This window comes from Eschrichtius robustus, chromosome 1 (assembly GCF_028021215.1).
Source record: "Eschrichtius robustus isolate mEscRob2 chromosome 1, mEscRob2.pri, whole genome shotgun sequence".
Lineage (NCBI taxonomy): Eukaryota > Metazoa > Chordata > Mammalia > Artiodactyla > Eschrichtiidae > Eschrichtius > Eschrichtius robustus.
In genome coordinates, this window is record NC_090824.1 from 34981025 (window position 1) to 35001207 (window position 20183).

A 20183-nucleotide genomic window follows, 5' to 3' on the forward strand; every position below is an offset into this window, starting at 1 on the left:
ATATTTCTGTGATCAGAATTAAGCTGACAATACTGGCCTGCACATAGTAGCTAAAGTAGCCTGCACAAAGTAAATATGTGTAGAAATATGTCTGTAAAGTAAAAAATTAAGATCTTAAAATTCACAGGCTATTAAAGTCCTGTTATTTACTAGTCATATTTTGAGGTACATACACTCTTTTCTCTTAGCTATTCAATAGTGCCCCTGCTTTGAATAGTAGACTTAAAGGATATTCAGAGACTGTTAGTGATATTTCAGGGACTCTGGTTTACACAACCAGAAAACCCACTTATGCTATGGTTTAACACAGTAAGAATAAGAAATTAAACCCCTGAAAAGGCAAATAACATAGGTCAAAGTTGATGTAAAGTATTCTGTTAAAAGAACATGAATCTCATGAGTGGTAAGCTTTTCTAGATTTTAATTTAAGAACCTTATACAAGTATCAAGGAAACTATTTTCCTGAGTAACCTAATCAGTTCTTTAAAAGGGAGTGAATCTTCTATTTTACGTAAAAATAGGGGAATCATATTAAATTTTCATTTAATAATCAATTTGGAGGCTTTCCTCTGTCTATGGTTAATGGGACAGGATTGTTACTAATTTAATGTAAATCTTCAGCTACCAGAGACAGACCTATACAGCTCTGCAAACTGGAATCTTTGTTGTTAGCCAACGTGAGTTTAACAACAAATTACCCAGTTCAAAGGAATCTTTATGGAATTAAGGTGGTGGCCACAATTAAGTTGGCTGTTTGGGCTTTAACCATTTCAATGTGATACAGTGACTGCCAAAAAAAAGTTACTCAGAAAAGTGCTGTATGAAAATATAGAAATTTCCCCATAAAACAGCTAACTTTTCCCCTTTGGTACCTTCACCTCTTTCAGCCAAGTGCAAAGTGCAAGGCAAAATAAATTAAGGCAAAAGGAAAATAAAATAAGAAAAATGGTGAGGGCGAGCATGTTGTTGACCATGTAAGAAAACACGTGCAAAGTATACCTCAGATACACTATAGGTAGATGAGCACGAGGGAAGCCGAGCCTGGTTTTGCAGTGGGGAAAAGAAAACACTGTTAAAGAGGAAATGATAGCACAGTAAGGGTCTCGGAAGTTTAGAAGGCTCCATCACCAACACATTTGCCAGATAATAAAACAGCCTTATAAACAGACACTTGAGCTTGAAATCTCAAGGTTCATACTATTTGAGGAGAACTGTGTGATAAAAAAATACCTGGCTTAAAAAAAAAAATCCATGATGGAGATGGTTCCCCAGATCAGAATCTGGTATGATCTTGCTCAGAAGACGCTCATTTAAGGTTAACAGGAAAGTGGAACACTGGTCAGTTTTTCCTATGGTACCACACTGATCTCACTGTCTTAACACTAGCAAACTACATGTGAGATTATTTATAGAATGACTCTATTGTACATTTTCATATTAGTGTTTAAAGAGGGCACCAAAGCCAGATCAGTATTCTGATTCTAATTTCCTGTTCCTACTATTCCATTCTCATTACTGAATCCATTCAGTATTACTGAATCTAAATAAACAAATAAGCCAGTAGCAACACCAAAAAGATATTAAAAAAACTTAACCACAAAACTCTTCTCCAGACCTGTCTTTTATCAGAATGTTTCATTGATTTTTTTGTGATAACTATTTTATACTTAAAACCATGTTTAATCTTCATGACTTTCACTTGATAACTTCCTGGCCTGTTCTTACTTTCTAGGTTGTCACACTGCCACATTCAATTTTGTGGCCTCTTCTTTCATTATGTTGTCAGAATGCCATGTGAGCTAAATACTCAAGCATGCATTTTCTAGTTACAAATTCTTCAGGAAGTTCCAAAATACAAAGTTAGGGTAGGGAAATAAGGTAAAGAAGAAGATGGCACAGTGGAGAAATCAGAAATGCCCTTATTATCTGATCTGTTCTTTAAGTGTATTTCCAGCACCCAGCAGAGCGGAATATAGTAGGCACTCAATAATGGCTTACTGAATAAGTGAATATACAAAATCTTTTTCTTCTATCCTCAAAAACTGAATTGTGTGAAATAATATTCAGAAGGTTTTACACTTACCATCACAAAGATTTGTGATAAAATGTATCACTGCCACTTAATGATTTACTATGAGGTAGTTTCTAAAATATGATCAATTCTATACATATTAAGAAATTAAATCTTTCTTTCAACCACATACATATCTGATTTTCTTTAGCAGGATACTAGTTCTAAGAAAGCCTTCCTCTGCATGTTTGTTCTGTTACTGTAACTATACCCATAAAACTGAAAAACTTTATCTTTCAAAATAGTTTGAGTCTTGTCTTTTTTTTCCCCTCACTTCTCCATTTTCAATTACTAGGGAAATTTACTTGTCAAGGAGATCTTTTACTAGTACTCTATTGTCTTAATGTCAATTCTGAGAAGGCAATTCCACCGTAAGCATTAAACACCTCACAGATGTGTCACTTCCACTCCAAATGATGTCTTATGCTACTGCAGGCGATTTTATAAGTAATAGATGGTTCAAAGCAGAAGAAAGATTTTTGTTATTTTTCAGTAGAACTGAAACTTCAGAATTGCATTAATTAACTTTACATGTTAAGTGAATTCTATAAAGTGAAAGATAGCAAAATTAGCCTGTTTTCCAAAGAGATATTCTTAAAATTTATTTACTGTCATCTTCACCATTACTGTAATCTGGTCATATTACAAAACACTATCTACCAAGATACTCAGGATGTTACATGTTATAAATTAAATAGTAAATAAACACATATTATTAATATGAGTAAATGCCAAAATGTCAAACAAGGAAGACTCAGGAGGCTCAAACAATGTTCTACATACAAGAACCAAAAAACACTGAAATTTGCTTAAAGAAAGTAGAGTACATAAACAAATTGATGTTTACTCATTTAAAAGCTACCAAAAGATTATTCATCTAAGGACTAAGGTTCCAGTAGTTCTTCCTCACCTCAATCAAAGTAGGCTGATTCAATGTAGACACTTACAGATTTTTAAGTGCTATATTAAGATATGATGTATTACTTGATCACTTCAGGGTGTCTTTCTTAGTTGTACGAAATTTCCTATAGAAGGTATGATTTTAGGTGAGGTCAAGCAGGAAATTTAGCAGAAATCAAAAGTTGATCGTGGTTTTCAGGGGAAATATCTTTATTAAGAGGCAAGGAAGTAATAAACAGAAAAATACAATGTGTACAGCAAAAATACTCTAAAAACACATTTTAAAAAAGTTTAAAGAGCAAGAATGGAAATTATCTTTAAATCTCTGTAAGGGGCTCCCCAAAGAAGAGGAACTTATAATCTATACTTTATCCATATGATAGTTCTATATTTGAAGGGTTTAACGTAATTCCATAGTGAGTTTACCTTGTGTGCATGTATGTGTGCTTGGCATGTGAAGAGCACAGAATAAACAGTGTAAAAAGGAAGAATAAAAACATAAAGGTAGAAAATTTCAGGGGATCAACTCTTTTAAGCGCATGCTTCCATGCAGAATGATCTGACACCATCCTCAGAAAAAATAACCAGCTCTCCTTTTCTCAGTTTGTAAAATGATGATAATTTCACACAATCTCTATTATAATAATTTCTTTGTCAATGTCGTCTTGACACACTAACCAGTTTTAGCAGGTGTCAGCAAACTTTTTCTGTAAACAGTCAGATAGTAAATATTTTAGGCTTTATGTGCCATATGGTCTTTGCTATAACTATTCAACTGCTGTTATACTGCAAAAGCAACCACAGATTATATGCAAATGAAAGAGTGTGGCTGTGTTTCAATAAAGCTTTATTTTTGGGACACTGAAATTTGAATTTCATATAATATTCCACATGTCACAAAATGATATCCTTTTGATTTCCCCCCCATCATTTAAAACTGCAAAAATCATTCCTAGCTCATGGGCCCACAAAAGAGAAACAGGATTTAGCCCAAGGGCTGTAGTTTGCTGACCCCTGACTTACAGCATTAATTTAATGAATAAAAAAGTGCAAAAAACCCAAAGACAATTCATCAACAATATAAGATGAGTTAGTTTAGAACTAAAGCTGGAATGAAGACACTGATCTTGAAAGACATAAAATCACAACCATCTAATTCATTATTTGTATTACCCTATTTCATACTCGTCTCATTTTGGCACTCAGGAAATTATTAAACATTTTAAAACTACACTTCAAAAGATATTAGTTTCTGGCTTGATTCAAACATTTTTCTTAAACTTAATAAAAATATAGTCAAGTGATAACTCCTCCCTTAACTTTTTCCACTTCAGATAATACCATCCCTTTTTTTGTGTTAGCATAGCAGGTACATATAATTATCATATTCCTTCTACTTCATCACCTTTCTTCTTAGTTCACTTATGTGCCAATAATCTGTCTTCATAAGTCACCTTCCATTTTACTGTTTATTAAAGCCTTTAAAAAATTAACATATTTGATTACCCCAAACCTACCTGTATATATTTGTAGCTGAATGGAAATGTATCATCATATTACATAGACTGAGGGAAAATACAAAATTTGTGGCTTTGAGGTATTTTTATTCCTCTCCTTTCTTTTCTTTTTGTCTTTATTTCATGAGTACTTATCTACTTTTTTCCTGAACGTTTTAACATTCAAGCTTCCCAGGGCCCTATTGCTCTTTAATGAATTAACTTCAATTTTATAAATTTACCTTGATGTACATTACTTAAAGGAATTCATTTGCATTATCTTATGTTTTCCAATTATCATCTGTCTGCATTACTTTTTTTTTTTTTTGCATTACTTTTTAATTAACTAATTACTTTTTTATTGAAGTATAGTTGATGTACAATACTATGTAAGTATAGGTGTACAGTATAGTGAGCCATAATTTTAAAGGTTACACTCCATTTACAGTTATTATAAACTATTGACTATATTCCCTGTGTTGTACAATATATCCTTGTAGCTTTATATGTGATAGTTTGTACCTTTTAATCCCTGACCCCTAAGTTGCCCCTTCCCCTTCCCTTTCCCCACTTGTAACCATTAGTTTGTTCTCTATATCTGTGAGTTGGCTTCTTTTTTGTTGTATTCACTAGTTTGTTGTATTTTTTAGATTCCACATATAAGTGATATCATACAGTATTTGTCTTTCTCTGTCTGATTTATATACCTCCTACTAGATTCATGCATTAGATTACATGGAAAATTAATTTTTTCCTTTATGTGGTTTCATTCTTCAGTCATTATTCTCAACACATTATCAATCTAAGGATTTGTAGTTATTTTTGCAGTAGTTAAATTAGGCAAACTCTGTTTAGGTACAAGATGATAATTTTATTATTATTAAAATTACTAAAAACTCATTTAGGGTTCAGAATACTTCAGTTTTGTATAAAGTACAGAAAAAGATGATACATTCTTAACTTAGAATTCAAGAATCAAATGCATCCTACTTTTTGCTATAGAAGAGTCCATGTAAAATTAAAAAGTATGTTTTCATATGAGAAATAAATAAAATTTAATACTGTTCTAAAAATTACCTCTTAATACAATAGTCTACTTTATATCATTGATTATAAGTAATAAATAAAAATGCAGGGTTCTTTCCTCTAAAAAATAATATATCATATAGATGATACCAATTGAAACATGAATAATTTAATTAAATCCTTATCCCAAACTTCTGAATGATGTCTCACCTTCTTCAACTATTAAATAAGATATTTAAGTGGCAACATGGTTCTGAACCTTTCATCTTATTGAAATATTTAGCGATGTTCAATGAATTAAAAGGCATTCATATACTTGCTCTTCTGTGTGGACACCTACAATAAATTTTCACAAAATGGAATGGTCACTATATGCCAATTTATCTCATTTTAGAAACGAAATCTGTTTATATAGCGTATGGTACTTAGAATAACTTTATTCTGCTTCTAAGCAACAATTTTTTAATATACAAGGCATATTTTAAGGCATTCTGGGGCAATAAGAATTAAAGCGAAGGAGAGACACTGAACATTCAGCTAAGATTTTGATTTGTGTCTTTTCCTAGCTGAACTCTGTGGAGAAAATACTATTATTTGCCTTTTGACAATATATTTTTTGTTTTTCCGTACTTTTCTAGTTAACAGGAATCTTAGAAGGATACACCTTATATTCAATCTTTTTAGAAGAAAGGTAATCAGAACAAAGTGTGACCCAGTGAAATGAAACAAAAGATGAAGACACTGAGACTAGTTATTATGTACTCCACCATGCAGTACAGGTATTGAAAAAAAGAAATTGAAGAGTGGCATGAGAAAACCAATTTCCAAAGCACAGAGATTTCAATTTAACCCTAATCTAACACAAACTCCCTACCATATAGACCTTAGCAAGTCTCAACTTTCTGGTCTTGGTTTCACTGAAAGAAAAATAATATCATTTTTTATGACTGGTTAGGGAAGAGTATGGCACTAAAAACATACATTATCAGAATCTTTTTAGGAGTTTCTAGAATGATATCCAGATATATCTAGACTGATTTAATTATAAAATTCATACTAATCTTTTTTATTTTTTTTAAAACAGTGGGATAGATTCTGGGGATGATTGTGGGTAATTTTTCAGATTCTCTAAGAATATGACTGAAAAGAAGGACTGGCTCAAAAGAAAGAAGTAGAAAAATGAGACATGTATTAATTTCCTTTTCTGTTTAGCTATCAGAATTTAATGACTGATATTAATAAAAAACTTTGAACTTTAGTAAACAGAAATTTAATGAAGAGATATACAAAATACACATAGTATATAATTAAAAACAAAGCTGAGAAACCAGAGAATTATCATAGCACTATTATTTTTTATTCTATCCTTCATAACAAAATTATTATAGCAATATGAATTAAATGTATGACAATAATCTTGGGAGAAGTAAATCAGGGCTAAGTTTCATAGGAACTTTTTTTTAAAGCCTCAGAAATACGAGGTCAAGGTTAAATAGAGCCAGAAATTATTTACTGTAATATTTTAGCTTTTCTTCTACCATATTTATACCATGTACCATTTTAGAGATTTTAATTCCATTTATCTTGAAAAGATATATTCAGGAGAAGGACCAAGCATTCTGAGTCTGAACTATCAGTCACAAAAAATACTATTGTTAGTATGCCTATATGACGTATGTACAGTATTGAGTGGCTATAAGGTATTGTTCTCCTTCATTGTTGTCCTGGGTATATTATATTAGCCATTATCTCAAGTATTTGTAAGATGTTACATAATAGTGTTCATACTGAAGATTCCTACTGCCTAATTTTCTTATTTTTAGACAAAAAATGATATCTTATAGTTATTCCCAAAGAGTCTGAGTTAAGAGAAGTCTATTAACTCAGAATAGATGTATCTACTTGCCAGATTACCTATAATGAGACTCTAACACTGAATATTTTCCTTGACAAATGAAATCTAATCATCAAGGCTCTATCACTTGGATCCGGCCCATAATTTATAATCCTGCTGACACATCCAACAGGGACAGAAGACACAGTAAATGGAAAAGCTCCAAATGAAGTCTCATGAAAAGATCGTCAGAAAATTATACAATTGTATAAGAAACACAGATTTTGAAAAAAAAAAAAGGTTTTAATTTGCATTGGAGCCAGAATGCTATTAAATCAAATGCAATGTTAGTGTGGCTTAAAGGTCTTCTATGCTAATTTAATCTTTCTTTCATAAATGTGAGCATGAGGCTGCAGTTAGAAAAGAAAGAAAGAGATAGGGAGAAAAGAGACAGAAAGTAAAAAAGATGGAGATGAGAGGACAAACCAATCAGATTTGGAATTACCAGTCAGCAGAAGTTTAGGAAAAAAAAAAAAAATCACCAGGTGAAATCGTACATTTACTCTGAGAGAGTATCCTTTCACATTGCCTTCTAGGTGATCTCTGAGCTCCTCCAGCTTTCGATGGAGCTACATGTAAACATCAGAAAATGAATTGAAAAAGCAACTTGGTCTCTTTTCAGTTTTCCTTTTTCCTTTTAAAAATAAGATCATAGCGTTATACATTTCTCACTGCCTTTGGCAAACATTTCAAAACGTCGAAGATCTTTGTATAGCGCAAGAATACATGCTCAATAAACCGTGACTAGGAAGAGAATATTTTATTTTAATTAAAGCCTCTTTTCTCCCCAAAGTGTTAGAGAAAATAAATACCTTAACTATCCTTATAAACCTCTAGAGATTCACTTTAAAATTTTCTATTTTGTAGAAATATGGAATAAAGACATTTTAAAATTATGAAATTTGCCTTTCTTTCCCAAACACTCTTTTTGATTTAAGGCTGCATCCATATTCAAATAAACTGATTGAACCCTAAAATGTATATTTTGTTCTTATACATATTTATGTGTATACACATAATCATATTGTATATACACTTAAAAACAATAAACATACAATTACAACTTGAAGTTCTACACATCCAAAAGCTGAACTTCGAGATAAACACACGCATTCTCGCACACACAATCCAGTTTATAACAGATGGTGCTGCAGTATGGATGCCATTTTATCTCTATTTCACTATCAGTCATTTCCAAAAAGTTATGTCAAACTGCACCTTTTCACTTGAATCTGAGTCATAATCCATAGTCTCAACAATAATGGATTTATCTTCCCTTAAAAAATTAAAATATGATACCTCACAGGTAGACAGTGAGGAATGCTACTGATATATCATCAAGACACATAAAGTCATATTTTTCTGACTAAATAATTTTAGCTTGCCTCGCTTCTGAAATAGGTATATAATCAACACTTCCCATCCCCTCTGATTATTCTTAGTGAAATAACAACAACAAAAAAATGCTACCCAGTATATAGCAGTGTTAGAGAACAGAGAAGATGGCTTGTTTGGAATAAAGGACACAAACATACAGACACACCCTCATCCATGTGCACTCATGTGTGTGCACACACAGATAAATAAACAACAACAAAAAAGTAAAATTAAGAAGGCAGAAGAGGCAAGGAGAGGAAAGAGTGCAGAAATTAGTGCTCCATAAATTGTTAAATGGAAATAAATTGGAGGTGTGTAAAATTTTAAAATGACTTAATATTAGCCTCAAAGTAGTTATTGAATTTTGGGACATCCCAGTGCAGTGAATTATGTCATTTTGATTAATTTAGCAGTTACTATTGCTGTAAGGACAAATGGGACTGAGATAGAAGAAGTGGTTAATATTGAGGTAGATTTCTCTGCATATTTTTAAAATTCAGCAAATTTTCTAACTTGCATTTATGGTGGCAGCATTAAAAGTGATTAATTGGCTATGTCTATGTCTCTTAAGGGTGATAATTTATTTACCTTTCATTGTGATTAAATGTTAGAGTATCGAGTGCCCAAGATAAATTGACCAAATGGATATTTAACAACTACCAAATGGGACCATTAGATCAGAAATCTTTAAGTGGTGTATTAGTAGGTCACATACACAAATGGGCAAACATTTATATATATATATATATATATATATATATATATATCAGTTTCTGCTGATTGTTATATACATTTTTTAACTTTTGACAAATAAAACAAAGGGGATTAAGAGTGCTTACTATTAGCTATATGTGAGCCCACTATACTAGCAAGCATCATATGAAATTCCTTTTCTCTCTAATTCTTAAGATTTTATATATATATATATATATATATATATATATATATATATATATATATATATATATAAAATACATGTTATTAACTCATAATAATTATTTTCTGGAATGAACTACAAATGGTAACGACACTAAAATAACATTTAACAAAAAAAAGTAAAAAGGGGATATAACATTCTGAAAATAAATATTAGTTCTCTGTGTAACAGGAACTTAACACATAGTCAGTGACATCAATCAGAGGAACGGTTTACTATAGAACCCCAAATTACAGGCACCTGTAATGAGGCAGTTGCCCTTTCTCTTGTTTGTGGTGCCACTCAAAGCTAGTTATTTGGCAGCTTGCCTTCAGCTGGTTGCTCTATGTGTAGCTGAAACAAACAAACAAAAATGACCCAACAGCCAATAAAAATATTAAAATAAAACAAAATGGGATGGTGAAAAATGGAAAAAGCCCCCTTCCTCCCACCACCCTCCAAAAAGGAAGAAGTGTAGGCTATAGACGAAATCTTGCCAAAAAATGTTAGAAACATATTTACTTTGAGGGATCCAACTCTACTAGCAACTCCTTTGCTTTCATCCGGCCGTCTAATTTGCTACAATGAGGGAAGATGGGTAAAAAAGACAGAATAAAGAAAAAGTGAACTTAAAAATTTTTCTAAACATTAGTAAATAATACATGCAAAAACATCAATTGACTCTTTGAGATACATCTTAGGAGGCCAAGCCAAGGAGTTAACTAACCCAGAGGCTATATGACATGCTCTGCAGACAGGTTGGTCACTAGAATTCAGTCTTTGTTATGACACTATTCCTAAGATGAGGAAATGGGCACTTACTTTTGGTTATCTTGGGGACTTCTCATGAAGCAGTGTCTGGAGTAGTGTTACATTTGCATTTGGCTTACGAAAAACAAAGAAATACAAATATACCTATGCAGAAAACTTTGTCTCCTTTAGTGTCTATTCCATTGTAATATCAGAAAACATCAGTGCTATGACTAGAAACATGAGTGTTCCTTAAGTGGAAAGATCAGTCCTGACAAGCATCATTCTTGACAGGTGACAGAGTGAAGCTCCTCTGCTTGTTAACCCAAGCATTGAGGTTGTTCAGCTGTCACTGAGATTCCCAATTAAACAATTGTGCTGCCCAACCAGAAAATTTTAATGCCAGACCAAAGTTAGATACATTTACTCCCTCAAAGCTTTCAGTTATTTCAGTTATTTTTTCCTTTTGGGTAAGATAGGAAAAAAAGAAAAGTAAAACTGCTGTTTTAAAAATTTGTTTCACCTCATTGTGTAAATGAGAAAAGGAAGATTCTAAACCCAAAGTGTTTTATTAGGTTAGGTATAAACTAGAAATCCCTTTGCTTTTTAATAGAGCTGTAACAATAATATTTTGGTTAAAGAGGAAGTCAAACTAAAAAAAGAGTAGGGGGGAGATTGGAAGGAAGCTTCAGACCAAGTGCTTTTACATTATGGGTTCCTACATGTGCAGAATGACGGTCTCCATTCAGACCAGCATAGCTCAAGTTAGTTGTGATTCTCTTGCTTGTATTAGGAGACAACTGATGAAGTATCAATGTGATGCCAAATTCCCAGTGTTAAAGTCCTCAGGAAAAATAAGAAATCTGACCGTGCTACAAAATTATAGTTTCTGGAGACAGGCTATAGTTGTCTTATCCCTTGTAGGATATCTCTGATAGCATAAGTAGATCGCTTAGGAATAATACTGAGAAAATTGGATTTTCACTTTGAAAAACAGCATCTTGATCCATAAGAATTGTGTCAACTTTTGGTTTTACTTGATATAAATAGTTTTTACTAATTCTTCAACATTAATTAAATATTGTACCCTAAAGATAATCACTGATTCTTACCCTTCTTGGTTGAACAGAGTTCTTAAATTTAGAAACAGTGGATACTAATTAGAATGGAAACAGTCTATAAGAAAGGGCCTCTGGATGGACAGTGAGTTCATATTATTTAGTCATTTTCTTATGCTATTTTCTTTGATTTCAGAGAACATCTTTATATCAAAAGCTATTTTCCATTTTAAATTGACACAATATCTTGATTATAAACAATGTAGTTTTCTATAAAAAAAAATAGAGTCTAATGTTTCATGCTGCTTTCTGAAAACTTTTAGAAACTGCATTGTTATATAGTAACAAGTGAACACCATTTTCTACATTATCTTTTATTTCTGGTAAAGCTTAAAATTACATCAAGTCCAGCAACATGAGGTAGTTTCTTCAAGGTTACACAGGACATTAATGACAAATCTAAGACCAACATCCACCGTTCCTGGTTTCTACTTTAAAGCTGTATTACCTTAATAGGCCTGGAAATAAATGGGTTGGAAAAAACCTGATGCTTATAAGAGGATGTATATGTATACATGTCCCTGTGTGTCTGTTTATCTATCTCATTTATGGAAGAAATTTTATGTTACCACATTAATGTATGGATGAAATTTTTCCTAAATCATTTCAATTCCAAATGCAAGTGCAAGTACAGAAGCTTAAAGAATGAAATATAAGAAGAGAAAAGACAATCACCATTGAACTCTGAACATGAAAAACAGACTATATACCAATTTACACAAAGATTTTTAGGAGCAGACAGCTCATCTGTCAATGCTTGACACCAATTTTCTGTATTTAAATCTGATTTTGTGAATCCTTAACTATCGTAAGAGGAAGACTTTAGAAAACCAATGCGGTTATCAAAGCCACAAGTGGTTGTAAATCAAGTGCCATGTGATTTTTTGTGGCTCCTGATACAGGTAATTATCCCTAATATTGAAAAACTTCAGAAAGAATATGAAAAAGATTTGTCACATATACTAAAATTTGAATTGTAGAGAAAAGTCAAATCGATAGATTTTAAGACGTAATGCTCTCATTTATGCTAGTCAACCCTTAATCATCAATTATGATGGAGTAGTATAAATAAAAGAAATTCACAGCTAATCCAGATACCTGATTACTATTTTTCTTTGATTAGAATTTAAAAGAAATCACAAAAGATTAGCATTTGGATAAAATGAACTTTACTCTTCATGATAATTATAAAAGCCTCACATTGTTAGCTAATTTTATACATATTTTTCTGAGGCTATAAACATTCTGTATCAATAACTAAGAGAGGCTAAACTGCAAATGTTTATACTACATATAAAATCACTGCAATATAAATGAAGCTTGAGAATTGGATGTAAAGAATTGTAGGGATTACAGGTTGGTTGAGATTATTAGTTTATAATAATGATATATGAAAACTGAAATGTTACCTGCAAAACAAAAAATATTATCACTAATGATTTTTGTACCCTGAAGAAATCCTTTTATAAATATTTTTACTGAGATTGTTAAGACATAAATCGGAGGATCAAAATCATTTCAATCTTCTATTCAGCCTCTCAGCCTGAATATATTTAACAAGATATCCATTAAAAATTGTCTGAAAAGATTGCACTATATCACCTGTTTTGCAACATTCTGGGAATATTTCTTTAGGAATTAATTACTGGGTAATCTATCCTCAGGAATTAATTACCAGGATGTGGTCACTAAAGTAGTGAAATGACTGTTATTTGTATTCACCTTTTTTTAATAAGAGCTTGAATTTTAGATATATCATGCAACAAAAGAAATTGCCTGGATGCTAACACAATACGGATTGTTGATTCCCTTTGATTTAGCTCAGTTCTCCAAAACTGAGCTCACTGTAAAATTATTTCCATTATTAACAAAGTAGAAAATCACCCCATCTCACCCTCATCTCTCTTGCCAATAATAAGTAGCTGTAAGTGTAATATTTTTTAAAGGCAAAAATAAGATTTTGGAGTAGAAATCCAACTTTATATTGAGTTTTGAAATAAAATATGAAACTTCAAGAAATTTGGGGGTTGTAGAAGCCACTTAAGGTAGGCACCCATATCACTGGATGTATGCATTAACACATCTCTTTAGCTGCAAGATGTTTGGTGAAGAACTGTGAGAACAGGTTATATATTTTGTGTGTTTGTTTTATTGATGAGAGAACGCAGGTCTTAGAGAGGTCCATTAGCTTTTTGGAGACATATCAATAAAAAAAGCATAGCTTATATTAAATTCTCTGGCTCTCAGTTCTCTTCATTAAATTTGGGCTCTCATTATAGAATGACTAATGTAGATTTCCCCTTTTTCTCCCCTGATATATTTTGTATTGATTTAGATTAAGATTGTATAGATTAAAAAAAATTTTGTTTGTTTTTCCTAGGGATTGAATTGTTTTATTTTTAGAATTATCTAACTTACCTTCAGAACTACCCTGAGAGACAGACATTTTTAATCCTCTTTTATTATGCCAGTTTCTTTTTTAAAGTATGGGTATCAATGACAGGAAAGAAAACTTTTTTTTTTAGAAATTGTTTCTCTTCCAACCAGTATCACTCAGAACATATTGGTACAGCTATAGATTGCTTCTGGTAGTTGTGACTGGAGAAGGAGGTTTTTAAAAAAGTTTTACTTGAGAACTCAAAATTTAAACAAACTCTTGTAAATAAAGAAATTCTTTTGGGAATCTGGTTAATATTTCAATTCACTATATTTCAGTCCTTTCAGTAAAACTGGTGCTTCATTGTAAAACAATTCTGTTTCATTTGTGATTTATTAAGGCAAACTAAAAAAGAGAAAAGAAAGAAATGAAAGTAAGAGAAGCAATAATTCTATAAGTGTGTCGGGGAAAAATAAATACTCTAATGCATTTCTGGAGAAAGGCAAACCAATAAAAGGATAGAGAAGTTCAAGGAAATATTGCAAAGAATAATGAAGAATTAAGTCAAAAATTAGAATCTTGGTAGCAAGTCACAGCTCTACCAACTGCCCCACCCACTTACAAAAATTTTTATACTTAGGAAATCCTTTATTTTAAAGGCTCCGATTTCTAATGGTTTATTAACATTTCAAATATTTATTTATATTTTATTGTACATTTATAATTTTGATCCCTAAGTTTCTATAATAGCTTTGATTCCAAAATAATACAATCTATACAAAATTAGACTTTTAAGCAAGTTATTTCCTGCCCACTAGCCAGAGAATAATTCAATCCATGCTCTTTTTCCCCAAGTTTCGTATCTGTCTAAAAAGAAATAATGAAGCCCATCACAGGTATGGTATAAAAAAGTTATTAGGCATTTTGAAATAGATAAGTTTTAAATAGTATGTTTTTAAGAATTATTTATTATTTGTGTAGGAGATAGAAAAAAGTTTATTTTCAAACTTCCATTGAAATATAATTTTCTATCCAGCAAGATTTGGAATGGCTTAGCCTGCATATAAAAATGCTCTGGTATAAACAGAGTTACAAACACAAACAAATAGTTGGCTTTATGAAGATTTGCCATAAATCTGAAAAGTAGGCAAAAGACATCCATCCTCATCATTACCAGATCCTGTCTACATAACAAAACAAACCAACAAAAACTTATATTTTTCTGGTTTAAAAAATAATATAGATTATAAAATAACCTGTAATTTAATCCCTATGCAATTTTGTTTAGTACTTTTCTAAACTACATATTTTATTTTCAGCATTTTCCTATGTCATTAAATATTCTTAAAGATATGATTTTTTAGGTTATATAAATAACTCATATATATACATATTATTATACAAGTTATTTAACCATAGACATTAAGGTTGGTTCTAATTTTTCATGAATATGAATAATGCTGTGATAAATAATCTTGTACATAAGTCTTTCATGTCCTCTTTGATAACTTCCATTGAAAAATTTCTGGAAATAATATGATTGGTTAAAACATAAAAAATTTTTTATATATATAGTTTGCTTGCAAGGTTATACAATGTTATATTCCTACTAGTGTGACTAGGAATATTCATGTCACTGCTCATTATAGCACGGATGATTATAATTTAAAAATAGTTATCAATTTGACTACAAAATTTTTAACAGATTTCTGTGAGGGTACATTTTTTCCCCACATATTTATCTGCTGAATTTAATTCTTTTTATGAAATGGCTATTCCTGCCCTTTACTCATTTTATTTCTTTTTTTTTCCCCTATAAGATTAGAAGAGCTCTTTTAGGCTATCAAAGCTTTGATAGATTTGTTGTAATTTTTTTTTTTTTTTCTTTTTCACATCTGCTCCACTATAAGATCCTTGAGGTCATGGTTAGTAAGTCTATGCATTGCTATATTCCCAAAACCTAGCACAGTACTTGACATAATATGCACTAAAAATATTCATTGAATGAATTTCTGAATTAATGTGTGTTTTGTCTTTAATGAAAGTAGGATGAAAAGGGAGAGCAGATAATCCTGAAGTTTTGGGCAAGAAAATACATGGCCAATTTTAGAATATGTATCATTTAAAAATATAAAGATCTAGGAAATAATTTAGTTTGGTATATGCTGTCTATTAAAGTCATGAATGAGACATGGCCAGTTAACTATATAGATTTGAATCATGGCTATATCTAATCAATTCTGCTGCTGAAATAATGATGGCACAGATTATTTTTGTTGAGCTGCTTTTACACAAAACATACCCCAAACCTTTAAAAAGAAGTTTATAGGAAACAAAGATATTAAATTAACTGAAAGCTAGTATTCTTAATTTCACTATTCCTTGTATTTCTACAGTTCTCACTTCCCTGTCATCCTATAACTTAAACAAAATGCTAGTGAATACCAAGAGAAATCAATATTCCACTTAACAGAGACAAAGCTTGACCTAAATGAGAAAGATCTTAAACGAAGTTAGAACGTTTTCACTTCATAATCTTTAACTTTATGTAGTAGCATGAAATGCAAAAGCTGAAATAAATAAATGTAAATTATTTTACATTAATTGGATATTAACATAATATCAGAGAGAAGGGCTAAAGAGAATGATAATATTTATTCAGTCAGTGTAGAAACATTGCAAAGGAATAGAATTATAGGTCTAGAAGGGACTTTAGAGGCTACTTAATTTAGTATGATGATGTTACAGATATAGAAACTGAGGTTTACTAGTTCTAACAAAGGTATAAAGTGGCACACTAGGGCTGATACTCAATATTTGGTGCCTGATAGTGCAATACTTTTACATACTCAATACTGTTGACTTTTCAAACAACTTTGGATCCATAATTTTTAAAATATCTGTCAGTAAATCAGCCAAAAGCAAATGCTAAAGGCTGCTCCTTCTAGAATATGATTGAATTGAATTAATGAAGATGCAAAAATGATCTTTTCCTGATATCCATATGAATTATGGGAACCGTGGGCCTAAAAGTTTGGCATACACTTTCAACAAAGGTAGAATTAATACAAGTCGCTAAGTTTAATTAAGAGAAGATTCTAAAACATTTCACTTCCAGTAGACTATCACAGCATTATATTTAAAACTAGGAAATAGGTAACAACTAAAATATGCAAAATAGGGACTGGTGAAAAAAACTATGCTATACCCACAAATTTGAATACTGAACAATAATTGATATTAATGTTGTAGAAGATAATTTAAAAACATGTAAAGATGTACATGACATAGAAAGAATGTTACTAAATGAATGAGATAGGTTAAAATATAGTTTCATAACAATAGCTAACATTTAGTGATCGTTTTTTATATTTCAAACACTGTGGTAAGTGATTTATATGCATTTTAAAATTTAAACTTTAAAACAACCCTATGAGGCAAATAGTATTATTATTTTTCATTTTACAGATGATTAAGGTTATAGAGGTGAAGTAACGTTCTGAAAGCCACACATCTAGTAAGTGATAAAGCTGAGATTCATTGCCAAGCCTGGAGACTCCGGAACCAGAGCGCTTAATCACTGCCTTGCCATAATGATCCATTTATATAAAATACTTGAATGCATGGGAAAAAAACCAGAATGATAAAAGCAGAGTTTTAACAGTTGTTATTTATTAAAGGCAGTCTTACAGGAACTCTTTTTTTTTTTTTTGCTTATATTAATTTTCTAAAATGAGCATGTATATCACTTTTTTTAAATAAAAAAAAAAAAAGACCATGCCACTTATAGACTGTCTAAACTATAAAACTGTTAACTCTATAGCTATTAATTTCTAGTTAGCTATATCTTCTCAGGCTAGCTAATCAAATTTCATTTGCAACTCAGATTTCAAAGTGGCGATCGTACACTTCACAGTTAAGCTATTCTTACTTTCAATGATAAATATAATTCTGTGAGCATTAAATAATAAGAAAAGGATGGGGGGAATTCCATTTTCAATTTTCAATGTACATAAAACGTAGAGGGGACACTTAATTAGATGAATGAAAAACAGAAATCAATGTAAAATCCTGTATATTTAGCAGAATGTCAAAGAACAACCATTTAAAATAATTTGTAAACTGAAAATTCATAGCTAAAATATATTATTACTATTTTAGTTTTCTTCAAAATGTCAACAACTAATATACCATACTGGATAGTGTCTCTCCTGTTAGAAACGATATGAAAACAATCCTTTTTTTGAAGTCTCAAAAATCTGTTTTGCTATCAAACTAGAATAAATAGCAAAATAAATACGTTGTTATAAATGAGGAGAAACTAGACAATAATGAATGAGAGTGGAAATCAGTTACTCAAAAGTCTATAGGAGCCAGGCATTTAATGCAAATAAGTAAAGTAGGCTGGAGGGTATAAAGAATGCCAGCTGAGTACTGATATATGTCGTGCTGGCCCAGTAATGTCAATCTGATTTTTTTAGAAATAGCTGAAAATTGTATTTTTATTTAAAATCTCACCAATTTTAAATGTTCCAAACTAGTTAAAAAAAAAGAAGACATCCCCAAAGATATCCCTAATAAAACTATCTTCCATCAACTAGGTTATGACTTAAAAGAGGGCTCTCTGTGCACCTATAAGTAGAAAGGAGACCCTAGGGAAACATTAGTTACTATACAAATATAGAAGTAGTATCACATTGGAGATGAGTAAAGTTAGCTGGGAATTACATTTTCTGGTTGTATCTTCAAAAGACTTTGTGAAGTCTTCTATTATTTTGAATCAGGGAGGAGAAACTCTGTTCCCTGTCCTAGAATGAATCTGGATCAGAGTGTCAAGGGTGAATCATTTATATTAAGCATGGTACCGGTGGTCATTTCCCTAAAGAATAAGATCTCTGGAATGAGAATACCACTGTAACATGGTCTAAATGAAAAAGAGAACACACGTAATTTTGACCCAGGATGTTTCCAAGAAACATAAACCACTCTGCTCATTTGATTATACTAGCAGTTCTTTAAGTGTGGTCCACAGACCTGTAAGGGTCCCTGAGATCCTTTCAGGGGTCCACAAGGCCAAATTATTTTAATAATAATACTAAGACATTATTTGTCTCTTACACTATGTTGACATTTGCACTGATAGTACAAAAGCAATGGTGGGTTGGTACTATAGTAAAAAATCGAGGCAGTGGATCCAAATAGTGTGAATAGTTATTGTATTATTCACCACTATGTACTAACAGTTTAACACTTTCCTCAATGAAACAGTAAATACTAATTCAATTTAATTAAAACTTGTCCCTTGAGTGTGACAAAATGGAAAGTATGAAATAAAACCCTTCTGATGCATAACAAAGAATGAGTTGTCTCAGGTTAAAGTACTTAGGCAATAGTTTGAGTTGCAAGCTGAACTAGCCAGGTTTTACACAGAACACCATTTTTACTTGAAACAACATCTGACAAACTATGACTATTCAGACTTAGATGTCTGGTAGACATTTTCTTGAAAATGAATGAAATGAGACTGTCAATTCATGGAAAACAGACAGGATTTGTTGGGTTTTTTTTTTTTTTTGCCAAAGAAGAAACTCTACGTTTTAAGCAAAAATTAGAACTGTGGAAAACGTACATCACCATGAGCTTGAGAGCTTCCAATGCTTCCAAGGTGTTTTTAATGAGCTTGGTGGTTATATTAATTAAAATGATTTTGGATATAGTCAACACTTGGAAGAACTTATATTTTCCATGTGATCAAAAAATGTTACAAAATCATACCTGTATATAAGATCCATTAAACGTTCAGGACAGACCAATGGATTTTTTTTTCCCAGAACAAACAACTTTTTAGTGAAGTATAGTTGATTTACAATGTTGTATTATTTTCAGGTGTATAGCAAAGTGATTCAGTTATATCTATCTATCTATCTATTCTTTCTCAGATTCTTTTCCATTATAGGTTATTATAAGATATTGAACACAGTTCCCTGTGCTATAGAGTAGATCCTTGTTTATTTTATATACAGTAGTGTGTCCAATGGATTTTAATACATAGGAGTATGAAATTGTCCTTGACAGGGTTTTAGATTCTACGCTTCCACTAACTTTTAATAGACTACCAACTGAAAAATTTTGATGTAGTGTCAAAGAATATCCACAATTATAAGAAAATGTTATTAAGATAGTCCTTTCTTTTCTAACTACGGAACTGTGAGGTTGGATTTGTTTCTTCATATTCTTCAACCAAAACAACATATCACA

At 31.4% G+C, this 20183-nt stretch overlaps 1 protein-coding gene across 2 annotated transcripts in view; it reads right to left on the reverse strand.

Annotated features, from left to right (window-relative positions):
- GPHN (gephyrin) overlaps positions 1–20183 on the reverse strand; it is a 632089-nt gene that overhangs the window by 204719 nt on the left and 407187 nt on the right. The window contains exon 10 of one of the 2 annotated variants that reach the window (XM_068543944.1): positions 10203–10259. The exons of the other annotated variant lie outside the window; for it this stretch is intronic. Coding sequence (XP_068400045.1) covers positions 10203–10259 — 57 coding nt within the window. The remainder of the gene's footprint in view (positions 1–10202; positions 10260–20183) is intronic. 2 annotated transcript variants of the gene reach the window in all.